The sequence below is a fragment of the Saccopteryx bilineata genome, chromosome 5 (genome assembly GCF_036850765.1).
Source record: "Saccopteryx bilineata isolate mSacBil1 chromosome 5, mSacBil1_pri_phased_curated, whole genome shotgun sequence".
Taxonomy (NCBI): domain Eukaryota; kingdom Metazoa; phylum Chordata; class Mammalia; order Chiroptera; family Emballonuridae; genus Saccopteryx; species Saccopteryx bilineata.
Window position 1 is genome coordinate 179,245,018 of NC_089494.1, and position 15,775 is coordinate 179,260,792.

The window sequence follows — 15,775 nt, forward strand, 5'->3', positions numbered from 1 at the left end:
TTCCCACTGGGCTCCAATGCTCCTAAATATTTGTCTGCAGCGTATTTTGATCTGAGTTTCTCCTCACCCATTAAATTCCATATGAAGAAAAGATCAAATCTCAAGGGAACTACTAATATTTACCCTCTCACTCTTGCCCCACACATCCAGCTTGTCAGAAACACTTCCCTGTATTCTTTTTTGTACCTTCTCCAACACATTTCTTCAGCTGAGTCCTCAAGGTCAGGGCTGTGAGACTCTTCTGTTGCTCATACCTGCAAGCTCTTCCACACAGGACCTCACATCTAGCCCAGTTCTTCTGTTCCTTTGTTACTCATATCTGTCATCTTACTTCAAATTTTTAGTGACTTCTTATTTCACTTCTTGCCTCAGATCCCCAATTCCTGCTTCAAAATTCTTCAGAGTTCTCTTCCACCGAAACATCACTTCTTATTTAACCTTGACCTCTCTCCTTCCAAACCTGGTAAGCCTGAGCATCTCTCCAATGTTTTATTCACACAGTCAACTCAATCTCATTCATGACTGTTTATACGGGCAGCTTCTTATGCATCAGATTTTTTCCTTAATAGAGGGCATGGCTCCACCTTTCAACCATTTCTAGAAAAAAGTTCTAAACAAAAGACAAGCATACTGACCACCCCAAATGAAGCACTTACGTGTTTATTTGTATACAGGGCCAGCTTCATGGGCAGGCGACCTGTGCAACTGCACAGGGCCTTGTGCTCAGTGGGGCCCTGCACTTAGTTTAACGTTCTGCTGTCACTGCCTTGAAATACTCAGTAATTTGAACAAGGGCATCTGCGTTTTCATTTGGCATTGACCCTGATGATTAGGTAGCTGGTCCTGTTTGTACATAATGCTTATAATTTCCTTCCTTATCTCCCTTCATGTCTCCATACTTACCCTCTCTATCAATGTCCAACTCAGGTTTCGCCAGTTCCACAAATTGTTCCTACAACTTCAGTACATGAGAGGTTTTGCAACTTCCAAAGGAATCACAGAGAATTTTACATCCAGACTCCTTATTTAACCCTTTCTAAGCCATGCCCTCTGCTCTTCATTAGTGTTTCATGTCTATGGCTTGCCTTCCCAGCTAGATTTTTAAGAATCCTGAAGGTAATTTTATTTTTTATATCATATCATTGGGGCATCTTGCAAAACATAAGAGAAAATCTGTATATCTTTTCAAATTAAGATGAAAATAGGTCTGTAAAAATATGACTCTTTAGCCTGACCAGGTGGTGGCGCAGTGAATAGTACACTGAACTGGGATGCGGAGGACCCGGGTTCGAGACCACGAGGTCACCAGCTTGGGCTCATTTGGTTTGAGCAAAAGCTCACCAGCTTGGACCCAAGGTCGCTGGCTTGAGCAAGATGTTACTTGGTCTGCTGAAGGCCCGCGGTCAAGGCACATATGAGAAAGCAATCAATGAACAACTAAGGTGTCGCAACGAAAAACTGATGATTGATGTTTCTCATCTCTCTTCATTCCTGTCTGTCTGTCCCTATCTATCCCTCTGACTGTCTCTGAAAAAAAAAAAAAAAATATATATATATACATATATATATATATATATATACACCTTTAAATTGAGCATGCTCAGCCCTTCCAGGACTCACAGCTTCACCCACCCCTGTATCTCCATAGAGGAAGCAGTCTGCTCCAAGAGTGAAGGGCTGCACTTGTCCCACCTTGTCCTTAATTATTGTGGACATCTTAATTATTAATATATATATAATTATATGGTCACAATTAATTCCATGGAGAAAATGTTGAGATAGTCAAATGGTCATAAGTTTAGTTTTATCAGTTATGAGGGTGTTATTTTGCTCACAATCTTTCTATTCATTATTTAGTTCTGAGCATTTGAAGAGAGAAAGGCTTATGATAATTATCACTTTTAAACCCTGATGTTTTGCTTGCATTCGTCAAAAACTTTGAGACCTAAACAAAGGGGCTAGAACTTGGTGTACAATATGACTTAAAGCTAGTGAAGTTTCTGGCTCTGTCAAGGTGGGTATATTTACGAAGCACAAGCAACAAAGAATTTTGATCCTCATCATGTTGGCTTACTGTGAATTTTGTACACAAACCAATGGTTCTTTCTCTATATTAATGGCTACTTCAATAGCCACTAGGTCAACAAGCATAGGTTCATTCGGCCTTATTAAGCCAGGATGGTGCAGGTTGTTGCTACAGCCATCATGGATCTGATCCAGAACAGCAGAGCAAGGATAAGGTTATGGCAATGGTTCCAGACTGGGATGCTAATTGTCACCCTCAGAATCATCTGGGAAGATTACAAAACTCTGTGTTCAGGCCATATCCAGATTTTTTATATCTGAGTTCACTGAGATTTATATCTGAGTTCTACTTCATAGAATGCGAGGTATTGTTTTTTGAAACATCCATTAGTAGTCCCTATATGCATCTTAGTTTGAGAACCGCTTGGTTAAAGGGAAAATACATCTACTGGCCATTGTAAAATCCTACCACCAAAGCGGCAACAGTTCACAACATAGATATGTTTAACACAGATATACACAATACTTTTTTTGCTACTCTTACTATAATTTTTTTTCAATTAGATTACAGGATCAGATTTTATGTTAAGGATGGTTACCAAGAACTAGTACGTGACTTGGTGTTAGAAATAAGTGGGCAGGCCTGACCTGTGGTGGCACAGTGGATAAAGCGTCGACCTGGAAATGCTGAGGTCACCGGTTCGAAACCCTGGGCTTGCCTGGTCAAGGCACATATGGGAGTTGATACTTCCAGCTCCTCCCCACCTTCTCTCGCTGTCTCTCTCTCCTCTCTCTCTCCCTCTCTGTCTCTCTCTCTCTCCCTTTCTCTCTCCTCTCTAAAATGAATAAATAAAATTAAAAAAAAAAAGAGATAAGTGGGCAGTGTTGTTAGCTTCTATTTATTGTTTTACTCTGAATTCAGAGCCTAGGGAGAAATTGGTAGAAGGTAATCACTGAGATTCTTGTGGTTCACCCACGGGCCCTTACAAATCACACCCATTCATTTAGTCTCAGAGTTTCTCTAGATTTGTAAATTAATCTGTGGCCTAGGTTATGGATTTGAAGATTTATATTATGGTTGCAGCCAGAGAGGTATGTCAATGAACAGGTGAAATAAAATGAAATAAAATTCCCTTTATTAGGGAATATGCTATATTCTAGGATTCAGATAAGAAGGCAATTCAATGAAATTCTTATAGATCTAAATGCTAATAAAGCCACTTAAAAGAACTTTAGCAGTTATTCTATAACTTTAAGAATTAAATTTGCTAAAAAATTCAAGTTATTGAATTGGTTTTAAAAGTAGGCTCCAGCTTTATCTTGAGAACAGCAGCACTAACAGAATAATAAAAATAAAGAAATATCAGTTAATCACACGAAAGGAAGTAAGAGATTCAAGGGGGAGGAAAGCTAAGATTGAAGTGACCATATTCTACTTAAAAGAGAGAAAGTAATAAATTGGAAACCTGTCTACAAAGGTAAAACAAGATAAAGAAAATGAGCTCACTGTGAACTCTTCAGAACCGGGCTACCGAAGAAGCAACACACAGAGGCATGACCAAGCCTCTTCGGGGACTCACAGAAGTGACGGGAGGGGCGGGAGGCGCCAGAGAGCACCCCGCTGCTTCTGAGCAGACCCACCCAGGGAAACTTCTAGAGGCTCCCTCTGAAAGTTCAGGACTAAGCCATGAAAGGTGACTGGGAAGCAGCTATGCTCACCACTATGCAACGGATGCACACACAAGACCGGCCCCAGGCTGGAACTGCAGAGGGTTCTCCCACAACCACACCCTGGGAGACAATGCTAAGTATTAAGCCTCAGGCTGCATTCCCATAGCCACAGGGTGACTGCACTGGTCGCCAAAGCAGTACATGAATGTCAGGCTTACCTTTACCTACTATATAAATTGCACCAAATCATATATGTATGTTCTTTCATTTGTACCATTCCTTCAAATAAAATTATGTGGTACCCGTCTTCTCTCCACTCCCCAAAAGAGTCACTGGAACCAATGCTTATAGGTTACACAGCTTTAGCAAGTGATTAGAGGACCACTGGGTAGGCTGAGGAGAAGTCTCTGAGGGAGCCCTGAATTCTTGATGCCATTATTAGGTGATCTGAAGGTGATTTATTACTTAAGAGGCATGAAAGTATTTCCTATCTTCTGAGACAGGATTCAACCTTGATACTACTGACAGCTGGGGGCTAGAGAAGTCACTATTGTGGGGACTGGCCTGTGCATTATAAGATAATTAGCAGCATCCGTGGCTCCTACTCACTAGATGCCGGCAACAGCCCCCCAGTTATGACAAACAAAACTGTCTGCACACTTTGTCAAATACCCTCTGGAGGCAGTGAGCAAGATCACTTCCAAATAAAAATCATTGCCTTGAGAAAATCTGTGAGAAAAATTAATGAAATTAAGACTCTGATGTAATACACAGCACAGAAAAGAGAAACTAGTGAATAATAGACCAGGTCCCGTTCTGGTTTAGGTGCTGTTCCAGTGGGAGGATGCCTCCAAAGTGTAATTTTCATCATGGATTTAAAATTGGATAAGATTCATTTGAATAATGGATATATCATTATGTATCCTTTGCAGACAGAACTCACTGACTTCATATTTCTAGTATTTAATTACCCTCATGACAAAATCAAGAGGTTTTGCTAGAAAAATAAATGCCTTGGTCCATAAATAATTTTTTAAAATACCAAAATAGAACAAAAAATGCTAATCATAAAAAAGATAAAGAGGCAACATTAAATAACAGATTTAACTTGTTGAAATTCATCTAGGTATTTCTCAAAGAGACAAGAAATAATTCACACAAATAGAGCACTGGAGGCATATCTTTACCAGTGTATGAAAAATAAAAGTTGAAGAAAAAATATTTTCTGAGCCCTGGCTGGTTTGCTCAGTGGATAGAGCATTGGCCTGGTGTATGGACGTCCCAGGTTCAATTCTTAGCCAGGACACACAGGAGAAGCAACCATATGCTTCTCCTCCTGCCTTCCCACTTTTCTCCCATTTTGCCTTCCGCAGCCAGTGGCTCCACTGGTTCAAGCGTGGCCCCGGGTGCTGAGGACAGCTCTGTTGGAACACATCAGAATCAGGCGTTGAAAATAGTTTGGTTGATTTGAGCACTGGCCCAAAATGGGGTTGTTGGATGGATCTCTGTCACAGAGTCTGTCTCACTATCTCCCTTCCTCTCACCAAAAAAGAAATACAGGGGGTCCTCGGGTTATGACACAGTTCTGTTCCTACGACAGTGATGTAACCCGAATTTTAAAATAAGTCAAAACACACCCTTGCCTAAGTCACTTGCCTATCCTAACACAGTTGTAAAATCATAATCTAGAACATAAAAAACAACTCCCTCAAATCACATGCCACGTTACTACATATTCTTCTGTTGTGTGCAACCAAAACAGTTTGCTCACGTAGTCTGTAAGTACAATGCTAACAGTGTAAGCCAAAACACTCATGTCTCGATTTTTTAAAGTTCTTTATGGGAGTGATCGTTGTAAACTCGAAACATTGTATGTTGAGACTGTCATAACCCGAGGACCCCATATATATTTACATATTAATATATTGATATATTTTTTAGTTAATTTTTCTTCTGTTTTTAAAGTGGCACAAGATTTTTATGGTCCAGGCAACAAAACAACCCATGGAAAAGATCAATGCCAGTTAAGATGACAAGGTTGAGGGAGCAATACTCCCAGGTTCCCAGGCTTGAAGGCAGCAGCAACATCCCCCACAGCCTCAGTTAAATAATCCACTCACATGGATTCTTCAGAAAAGATGATGGACCAGAGAGCACATCTCTAGGAGGCATGTCCCTACACCCACGCAGCTCCACAGTAAGAGGCAGCAGCGGACAGATTCAAACTAGCTCCCTGCTCCCTGTCCATCAGTAAGATAAAGATTATGCCACTAGGTAGAACGCATAGTGAACTCAGTGCTGGTATGCTGGAAACATGAAAGTACATGGAGAAATGAATAGATTTTGAAGATGCTGGGTATGAAAGAGGCATAACTCAAATAAGACCTCCTAGCCAACAATAATAAATATTGTACATTTCTAGGTGTTGTAAGATGGCAGGGATTCCAATATTACCTCCTGGCTGTATTATTAAGGGGTCTCTCTGTTCACTCATTAATTGGAATACTTCTCAGAAATGAGTAAGTGCAAAGGTTGTGTTTTCAGACAATAGGCATAGACTGAATGTGATCCTGGCAAATCTGAAGCATGCTTTTTACTCATTTGGATACAGATCATCTTTCCTGCGGTGCTTGACAGTTTTCATGTGGATTCAGATTTTACTAAGATAGAGGTTCTTAGAACACAAGGTTTTGACTGGGGTAACTATACATATTTGGTCTAAGGATTAGCTTATTTTGAATTTTTCAGGTACAAGGCTAGTGCTAAACAATTCTTTTATAACCTCTCAATTCTTAGGGTTGGTTAAAAGTAGGGTACCCAAGAGAAATCTGAAAATGAAATAATTTAACCTCAGAGAATCTGGAAAAAATATTTCCATGTCAATTATAAATAGCCCATGACACTGCCATTGAAAGAACCCTGATCCTAACTAGCCATCTCGGCCTGGAGGGCAGTGGGGTTTAAATTTGGAGTTTTAATTTCTCTGAAAATTTAATATTGAAAAAATTTTACATTATTCAAATTTTACTGTTACAGATATTTTTAAAAGCAGCTATTTAGACTCATTGCATAATTCCTGGTGAGTTATTTTTAGTTCTAGAGGGTTTTTCTTTTTGCTGTTTCTGCTTTGATTTTATCTACTTCAGAACAGTTTTCATTTCTCTTTTATTACAGTCTCTTCTATTGATTTCTGTCTCTCCCATGATTTCTGACTCAACAGCAGCCACCAGTTCTGATTGTTTAGCCTGAGGTTCCTCCTTTGAGATCTCGAGTCCTTTAAGGGGGTTGCAAGTTCTCCTTGCCTGATTATCTGTGCCAGGTCCCTTGAACCTGTCCAGGTCAGGTTTCTGGGCTAAGGTAGCGTCAGAGAAGTGTTTATTCCTCTGGAACTGACAGCATCACACTTTAAACCTGTGATTTTTCTGCTTAGGCATCAGGTCTGAGAGTGAGGGATTTAAACTGTTCCACTGCATGGAATGTGCAGCTTCCCCAGGACTGGGCCCAGCAGAATCAGGAGAGTCTTTCTCAGAACACACCTCCCAGCAAACAGAAAAGGCAGCTCCTGTGGTCCAGTCACATAAATCGACCAGCCTCTACCAGAAAGGCCCTTGCATGCAAGTCCCGGGACTCTCCTGTGTCTTTGGCTCCCTGCACTTAAAGATACAGGTACTGAGAGCCAGCATTCTCTTCTTGTCTAGAGATTACATAGCCTGAAATTCAAGTCAAGCTCTATCAGGAGGCTTATTTCAGTTGTTTGTTTCATGGAAGACAAGAGGAACACATGTCAGCAACATGTATTCACATAGTCACCTTCAAAAATCCACCTCCCTCCCCCCCCCCAGCCACTATACTTTTATTCCCAAAAGGACAAACTCTTCTAACTCTTAGGATATTTTCCCTTGATAATGTAGGCCTCTGATACATGGTTTATAATTGAGATATTGATTATCCTAGAAAATATTTTCAAATTCCATTAAAAATGTTTCCCTTGATGAAAAATAAAATCTCTGATCTGGTTAAATCAAACCCAATGTTCTTTTTAAAGTAGCTTGGTATATGTAGCAACTGCAAATCTGTTTGTAATGCATCAAGAAATAGTTGATTAAATTAAGCTTTTAGATATTCTCCAATAGGCAAGTCAACAAATATGTATTAAAAGCATACTAATCGCCAGACATTGGGTACTGAGGACATGAAAAGAGCAGACAAAAACACCAGTTATTTTAGACCTTACATTTTGTTGACATGAAATATCTATTAAAATAATACAGTTAAATAGTAAGACATCTTTACTGACCTCACAGGGAATTTCAGTGGGAAGCACCATTGCCAGTGGTGTGGTGCTTCTGGAGGCTTCAGATGAGTCTTCAATTTCCTTTCTCTCATTTACTTCCCCAGAATGTTCCACTCTTACTTCTGTTGGAATATTGACCTCAAGGTAATTCTCGGAACCTAGAGAAAAGTGCACAAATGTGGATGATAGTACAGATAAGGCCATTTTATTTCCTCTATTTTTATAAAGAATAAGTGTTGATCAATCAACTTAATTACTTTGTAGAACAACCGAACTGAGTTTAAGAACCAGTGTTAATAAAATAATGCTCCACAATTTAGCTAATGTTACAACCTTAGTGACTAAACTAAAGCAACTAAATATGTTGATCTACTAGTTAAACTTTTCTCCCAAAATCCAACCATCGTTTAGTATTTTCTCTTACTATCAAAACAGCAATTCTGAAAAACATGTAACTCTATTTTCAATAACTGTAATTAAAAAATATTTTGTTTTAAATGGAAACAATTTAAATCAGAATGATTATTTACCCTTTACATATATTTCTAGTTTTTAAAAATAAAAAGCTTAACTGACACTAAATAAACTAGTAAGAACATTGGTTTAATAGTGGAATGTTAGGCCATGGTTTATGACTCAGTGGATAGAGCGTTGGCCAGGCATATGTACATCACAGGTTTGATTCCCAATCAGGGCCACACAGGAGGAGCAACCATCTGCTTCTCCCCACTTCCCTCTCCCATTCTCTCCCTCTCCCTTTCCCACAGCCACTGGCTCCATTGGTTTGCGCATCAGTTCCAACCAGGGGTTGCTGGGTGGATCTCAGTTAGGATGCACGTGGGAGTCTATTTTACAATCTCCCCTCCTCTCACACACACACAAAAAAAATAGTGGGATATTAGGGATATTACTGTTCATCAAAATGTTAATGTGTTATGTAAAAAAGAAGTGTTCAAACAAAATGGGTGTCTTTATGGTAGTTTTACTAAGAAGATTGAAATATTGCTAATGTGAATTTTGAATCTCAAAGTAGAAATAATAGTATCTGATTTAATTTTTTTTAAATTTAGTATTTGATATTAATCATTAAAACATTTTTTTTGTATTAAAGAGAAAAATGTTGTATGAGGAGAGATAATGTTTTTATTACTCAATGTTCCAAAGCCCAAAGCATTTCATTAGGGCACAGAACCAATGTGGCTGACCCAAGGCTCTCACAACTAGATTGTATCCATCAAGTCTTATGCCAACCCTAAAAGTATCCCTCAAATTCCCAAAGAGGGAACTGGAAAAAGGAAAGGAGCCCTGACAGCTAGAAACAGATACTGTGCAAAGGCCTTGGTGTTGCTAAGAGCAGCATCAACAGCAGAGAAGGCCACTGGATCACCATGATGAACCAAGGTAAAGGTGAGACCACTATGTAATCATATTTGAATCCTGGCAAAACCATGTACACTGACCAAACCATAAACATACCCAATTATTCCATGTCCTGTGTACTGTGAGTGATGATGCTTCTTCACCAATTCCAGTATAGCCTCTTTTCATTTTTTTCTTTTTTAAAACTATTTTTATTAAATTTTAAAATTTATTATGTTAGCATAGATTCAGTGTCCCACTCAATACAACACCTTCACCACCAACAATGTGCCCTCCATTACACCCCCTTTGCCCCTCTCCCCATATCTCCCTCCCTCCTTCCCTCTGGAATTTGCTGTCTTGTTATCTGTTCCTATATGTGTTATATAGATATAATTTCACTAAGCCCTTCACCTTCTCTGATCCTGCCCCCTCCTCCTAGCTCTTGTATGTTGATTTGTTAATGAGAGCCATTCTGAAAGGTGTGAGGTGATATCTCATTGTGGTTTTAATTTGTATTACTCTAATGATTAGTGATGTTGAGCATTTTTTCATATGCCTATTGGCCATCTGTATGTCCTCTTTGGAGAAGTGTCTATTCAGGTCCTTTGCATATTATTTAATTGGGTTGTTTACCATCCTGGTGTTGAGTTTTAGAAATTCTTTATAAATTTTGGTTATTAATCTCTTCTCAGATGTATTGGCAAATATGTTCTCCCATTGTGTGGGTTGTCTTTTTATTTTGTTAATGGTATCTTTTGCTGTGCAAAAGCTTTTTAGTTTGATATAGTCTCATTTGTTTGTTTTGTCTTTTATTTCACTTGCCTATGGAGATATATCAGCAAAAATATTGCTATGAAAGATATCGAAGAGTTTACTGCCTATGTTTTCTTCCAAGATGTTTATGTTTTCACACTTACATTTAAGTCTTTTATCCACTTTGAGTTTATTTTTGTGAATGGTGTAAGTTGGTTGTCTAGCTTCACTTTTTTTGCATGTTCCTGTCCAATTTTCCCAACACCATTTATTAAAAGAACTGTCTTTAAATCATTGTATACTCTTACCTCCTTTGTTAAATATCAATTGATCATAAAGGCATGGGTTTATTTCTGGGTTCTCTGTTCTGTTCCATTGATCTGTAGGCCTGTTCTTATGCCAGTACCAAGCTGCTTTGATTTACAATGGCATTGTAGTATAACTTGTTATCAGGAAGTGTCATACCTCCCACTTTGTTCTTCATTTTCAAGATTGCTGAGGCTATTCAAGGTCTTTTTTGGTTTCATATAAATTTTTGGAATATTTGTTCTAGATTTGTGAAATACTTCATTGGTATTTTAATAGGAATTACATTAAATCTTTAGCTTGCTTTGGGTAGTATAGACATTTTAATCAGAGGCAGATTAAGGTCGTTTGAAGCCCGAGTGAAGAAGAAAATATTGGGTCCCTTGTCATTAGGAAAAATGTAAAGTTGGGTTTTTGCAGGGTCCTTCAGAAGTCGGGGCCCAGGGCACACTCTTGTGCACCCGCCATTAAATCTGCCTCTGATTTTAATGATGTTTTTTCTTCTTAAACATGAACATGGTATATGTTTCTACTTGTTTGTATCTTCCTTGGTATCCTTTTCAATGTCTTACAATTTTCCTAGTACAAGTCTTTTACCTCCTTGGTTAAATTTACTCCTAGGTACATTATTATTTTGATGCAATAGTGAAGGGGTATGTTTCTTTAATTTCTCTTTCTGAAAGTTTATTGTTGGTGTATAAAAATGCTACTGATTTCTAAATATTAATTTTATATCCTGCCACCTTGCCAAATTCATTTATCAAGTCTAGTAGGTTTTTGACTGAGACTTTAGGGTTAAGTCTAGTAGTTTTTTTACTGAGACTTTAGGGTTTTCTATGTACGGTATCATATCATCAGCAAATAATGACAGTTTTATTTCTTTTCCAACTTGGATGTCTTTTGTTTCTTCTTCTTGTCTGATTGCTGTGACTAGGAGTTCCAGGACTATGTTGAATAAGAGTGGTGAGTGGGGGAAAGGCTGTTTTGTGCCTGATCTCAAGGGGATTAAATTTAATTTTTTGCCCATTGAGTATGATGTTGGCTGTTGGTTTATCATAGATGGCTTTTTTATGTTGAGATATGTTCCCTGTATTCCCACTTTGCTCAGAGTTTTAATCATAAATGGTGCTGGATTTTATTAGATGCTTTTTCAGCATCTTTTGATATAATCATGTGATTTTTATCCTTCATTTTGTTTATGTGATAAATCACATTGATTTGCAAATATTGTACCGGTCTTGCCTCCCCGGAATAAATCTTATTTGATTATGATGTATGATCTTTTTAATGTATTGTTGCATCTGTTTTGCTAATATTTTGTTGAGAACTTTAGCATCTATGTTCATCAGGAATATTGGCCTATACTTTTCTTTCTTTGTAGTGTCTTTACCTAGTTTTGGAATGAGGCTAATGCTTTCCTCATAAAAGGAGCTTGGAAGTCTTCCCTCCTCTTAAATTTTTGGAATAGCTTGAGAAGGATAGGTGTTAGTTCTTGGAATGTTTGGTAAAATTCACCTGTGAAGCCATCTGGTCCAGGACTTTCATTTGCTGGGAGTTTTTTGATAACTGTTTCAATTTTATTTGTTGTAATCAGTCTGTTTAGGTTTTCTGATTCTTCCAGATTGAGTTTTGGAAGATTGTATGTTTCTAGGAATTTATCCATTTCATCTAGGTTGTCCAATTTTTGGCATACATATATCTGCACAGTATTTACTTATAATCTTTTGTATTTCTTTGCTGTCAGTTGTTACTTCTCCACTTTCATTTCTAATTTTATTTATTTGGGTCCTCTTTTTTTCTTAATGAGTTTGATTAAAGGCTCATCAATCTTGTTTACCTTTCCAAAGCACTAGCTCTTGGTTTCATTGATGTTTCGTGTAGTTGATCTTTTAGCCTCTTTGTCATTTATTTCTGCTCTGATCTTTATTATTTCCTTCCTTCTACTTCCTCTGGGCCTTATTTATTGATCTTTTTCTAGTTCTTTTAGGTGCAGGGATAGGTTGTTTATTTGAGCTTTTTCTTGCTTCTTAGGGTATGCCTGTAATGCTATGAACTTTCCTCTCAGGACTGCTTTTGCTGTGTCCCATAAATTTGAGGTTGTTGTATGTTCATTTTCATTTGTTCAAGGAAATTTTTTAATTCTTCCTTGATCTCATTGTTAACTCATTCGTTATTTAATAACTTGCTATTTAGTTTCCAAGTGTTTACATGTTTTTCCATTTTCTATTGTAGTTGAATTCTAGTTTCATGCCATTGTGATCAGAGAGGATGCTTGATATGATTTTAATCTTCTTAAATTTATTGAGACTTGCCTGACCTGTGGTGGCGCAGTGGATAAAGCGTCGACCTGGAAATGCTGAGGTTGCCGGTTCGAAACCCTGGGCTTGCCTGGTCAGGGCACATATGGGAGTTGATGCTTCCAGCTCCTCCCCCCTTCTCTCTCTCTGTCTCTCTCTCCTCTGTCTCTCTCCTCTCTAAAAATGAATAAATAAATTTAAAAAAAAATTAAAAAAAAAAATTTATTGAGACTTGTTTTATTTCCTAACATTTTGTCTATCCTAGAAAATGTGCCATAAGCCCTTGAAAAGAATGCATATTCTGCTGCTTTGGGGTGAAAGGTTCTGAAGATATCAATTAAATCCAGTTGATGCAGTATGTCATTTAAGGCCACTCTTTCTTTGTTAATTTTCTGTCTGGACGATCTATCCTGTTGGATTGCTCCCTTTATCATTATGTAGTGACCTTCTTTATCCCTTACTATAGCTTTTGTTTTAAAGTCTATTTTATCAGATATAAGTATTGCTACCCCAGCTTTTATTTCATTTCCATTTGCATGAAATACTTTTTTCCATCCTTTTACTTTCAGTCAATGTGTATCTTTTGTTCTAAGGTATAAAGACAGCATATATATGAGTCCTGTTTTCTTATCCATGCAACTACCCTATGTCTTTTGATTGGAGCATTTAATCCATTTATATTTATTATTGATATGTACTTATTTATTGCTATTTCACTCTTTAAACTTATAATACTATTTCTCTTGATTTTTTTTTTTTTTTTGCTTTTTTTATAGCAGGCCCCTTAACATTTCTTGCAGTACTAATTTGGTTGTAATGAATTCTTTGAGTCTTCTTTTGTCTGGGAAGCATTTTATTTCTCCTTCAATTTTAAATGATATTTTGCTGGATAGAGTAGTCTAGATTGTAGGTTCTTGTTTTGCATTACTTTGTATATTTCTTGCTATCCCTTCTGGCCTGAAGTGCTTCTGTTGAGAAGTCACATGTCATCCATATGTGAGTTCCTCTGTAGGTAATTAACGGTTTTTCCCTTGCAGTTTTTAATATTCTTTGTCTCTTAACTTTGACATTTTAGTTACGATATGTCTTGGTGTAGGGCTCCTTGAGTTTCTCTTTAATGGGACTCTCTGTGCTACTTAAACTTGTGTGACTTTTTCCTTCATCAATTTAGGAAAATTTCCAGTGATAATTTCTTCTATTCCCTTGTTCATTCTCTTCTCCTTCAGGAACCCTTATGATGCAGATGTTATTTTCCTTCATGTTGTCAGAGGGGCCTCTTAGAGTTTCCTCAGTCTTTTTGAGCTTCTTTTCTTTTTGCTGTTCTGCTTCTGTGCTTATGTTTATCTTGTCCTCTAAATCACTGATTTAATCCTCTGCTTCATCCAGCCTGCCGTTGATTCTTTCTAGTGCAGTCTTCATTTCTGATATTGTATTTGTCATTTCTGACTGGTTGTTTTTATGACTTCAACATCCTTTTTGATACTTCTCTTTCTTTGTTTAAATTCTCATTGTGAGCATCCATTGTTGCTCTAAGATCTTTGAGCATCCTAATAATCATTATTTTAAACTCTGTGTCTGGTAGTTTGGTTACTTCCATTTCATTTAGTTCTTTTTCAGGTGATTTCTCTTGTTGATTTATTTGGGTCATGTTTCTTTGTCTGTCCATTTTGTCGGTGTATTAGGTAGCACTGTCTGACTTTAAAATTTGTTGTGGTGTCTTTATGAAAAAGATGGGTTCAGGGGTACTGAACTCCAGGCTACCTTAGTTTCTTGCTCTAGAAATGCTTTTTGAGGGTTATATTTACCCTCCTGTTGTATGTGAGTGTTGAATGCAGTTGGTCTTTTGTGGTTGTGGTTATCCCTTCACATTGGCTGACTCTAAGGGTCTACCGGAGGCGAATTAAGGTCAGTTAAGACCCTGGATGCATAAGAAAATGTTGGGTGCCTTGTCATTAGAAAAAAGTGTAAAGTTGGGGTTTTGCAGGGCCCTTCAGATGTCAGGGCCCAGGGCATGCACCTGGCATGCCCACTGTTAAATCCACCTCTGTAATCAACTTTGATCATGTATATTAGACACTATGCAAAGTCTGTCTTATTGGGTGTATTTATTCTCCTGAGTGACTGGTTCCTGCTGGAATCCTCCTTTGGGCATGCTGTTTGTGTAGTTAACTGAGTCTAGAGTTAGTGTTGTCTGCCACCCACTTCTGGTTGTTTTGGTTCTGGGTCTTCTTGGGTTGGTGTCAGCCATCATTTATAACTTTCTGTAGGTTATCTGTCTGGAGCTACTGCTCTGCCCACTGTTTGTGTCTGTGTTTTATGTGCCTGGGTACTGTGGAAGGGGCCAACCTGGTTATAAGGATCAGCCTCTTCCTGCTTATAGATAACTGTAGCTCCATAAAAGCCCCAAGCTTCATAAGATTTGCCTCTACTTTTCAGCTGGTCTATGTCCTCTTGTAGCTGCCTTGTATTCCAATAGAGTCTTCTGTAGAAAAACTATGGTGTGGGCTCAGATTGGCCTCATCTCATCAACTCTTCTATAGGTTGCAAATTAGATGGTTTAGGTCCTGGTTGGCAAACTGCAGCTCACAAGTCACATGCAGCTCTTTGGCCCCCTGAGTGTGGCTTTTTCACAAAATACCAGGTGCGGGCACTACCTTGATAAGGAATGTACCTTCCTATACAGTTTAAGTTTAAAAAATTTGGCTCTCAAAAGAAATTTCAATTGTTGTACTGTGGATATTTGGCTCTGTTGACTAATGAGTTTGCCAACCTCTGGTTAGGGCAGCTGAGGTTGGGAATACAATGTTGGTGGGACTCTTACTTTAGGGGTCTCTTGGTCAGGATCTCAGTACAGGGAAAGTGGCCCCTAATCCCTCAGCCACTTCTGAATACCCAATTTTACATCTCCTCAGTGAGGTGAGCAGCAGGTTCAGATTGGGTGAGGCCTACAGTTCTCTCTGAGAAGTTCTTGCAGTTAGTGAGCCACTGTTCTCAGGTAGGAAGACTGAGAGAGTCCTCCCCTGGGGCTGACTGTGCCCTCTCAGAAAGTGGCTAAGCTCCTTGCCTG

The 15,775-nt window shown here is 38.3% G+C and overlaps 1 protein-coding gene across 2 annotated transcripts in view; it reads right to left on the reverse strand.

The window, feature by feature from the left end:
* The window catches only part of BANK1 (B cell scaffold protein with ankyrin repeats 1), a 395,229-nt gene that overhangs the window by 283,318 nt on the left and 96,136 nt on the right, over positions 1-15,775 (reverse strand). For both annotated transcript variants that reach the window (XM_066280104.1, XM_066280103.1), the window contains exon 3: positions 7,994-8,148. In XM_066280104.1, coding sequence (XP_066136201.1) covers positions 7,994-8,148 — 155 coding nt within the window. The remainder of the gene's footprint in view (positions 1-7,993; positions 8,149-15,775) is intronic.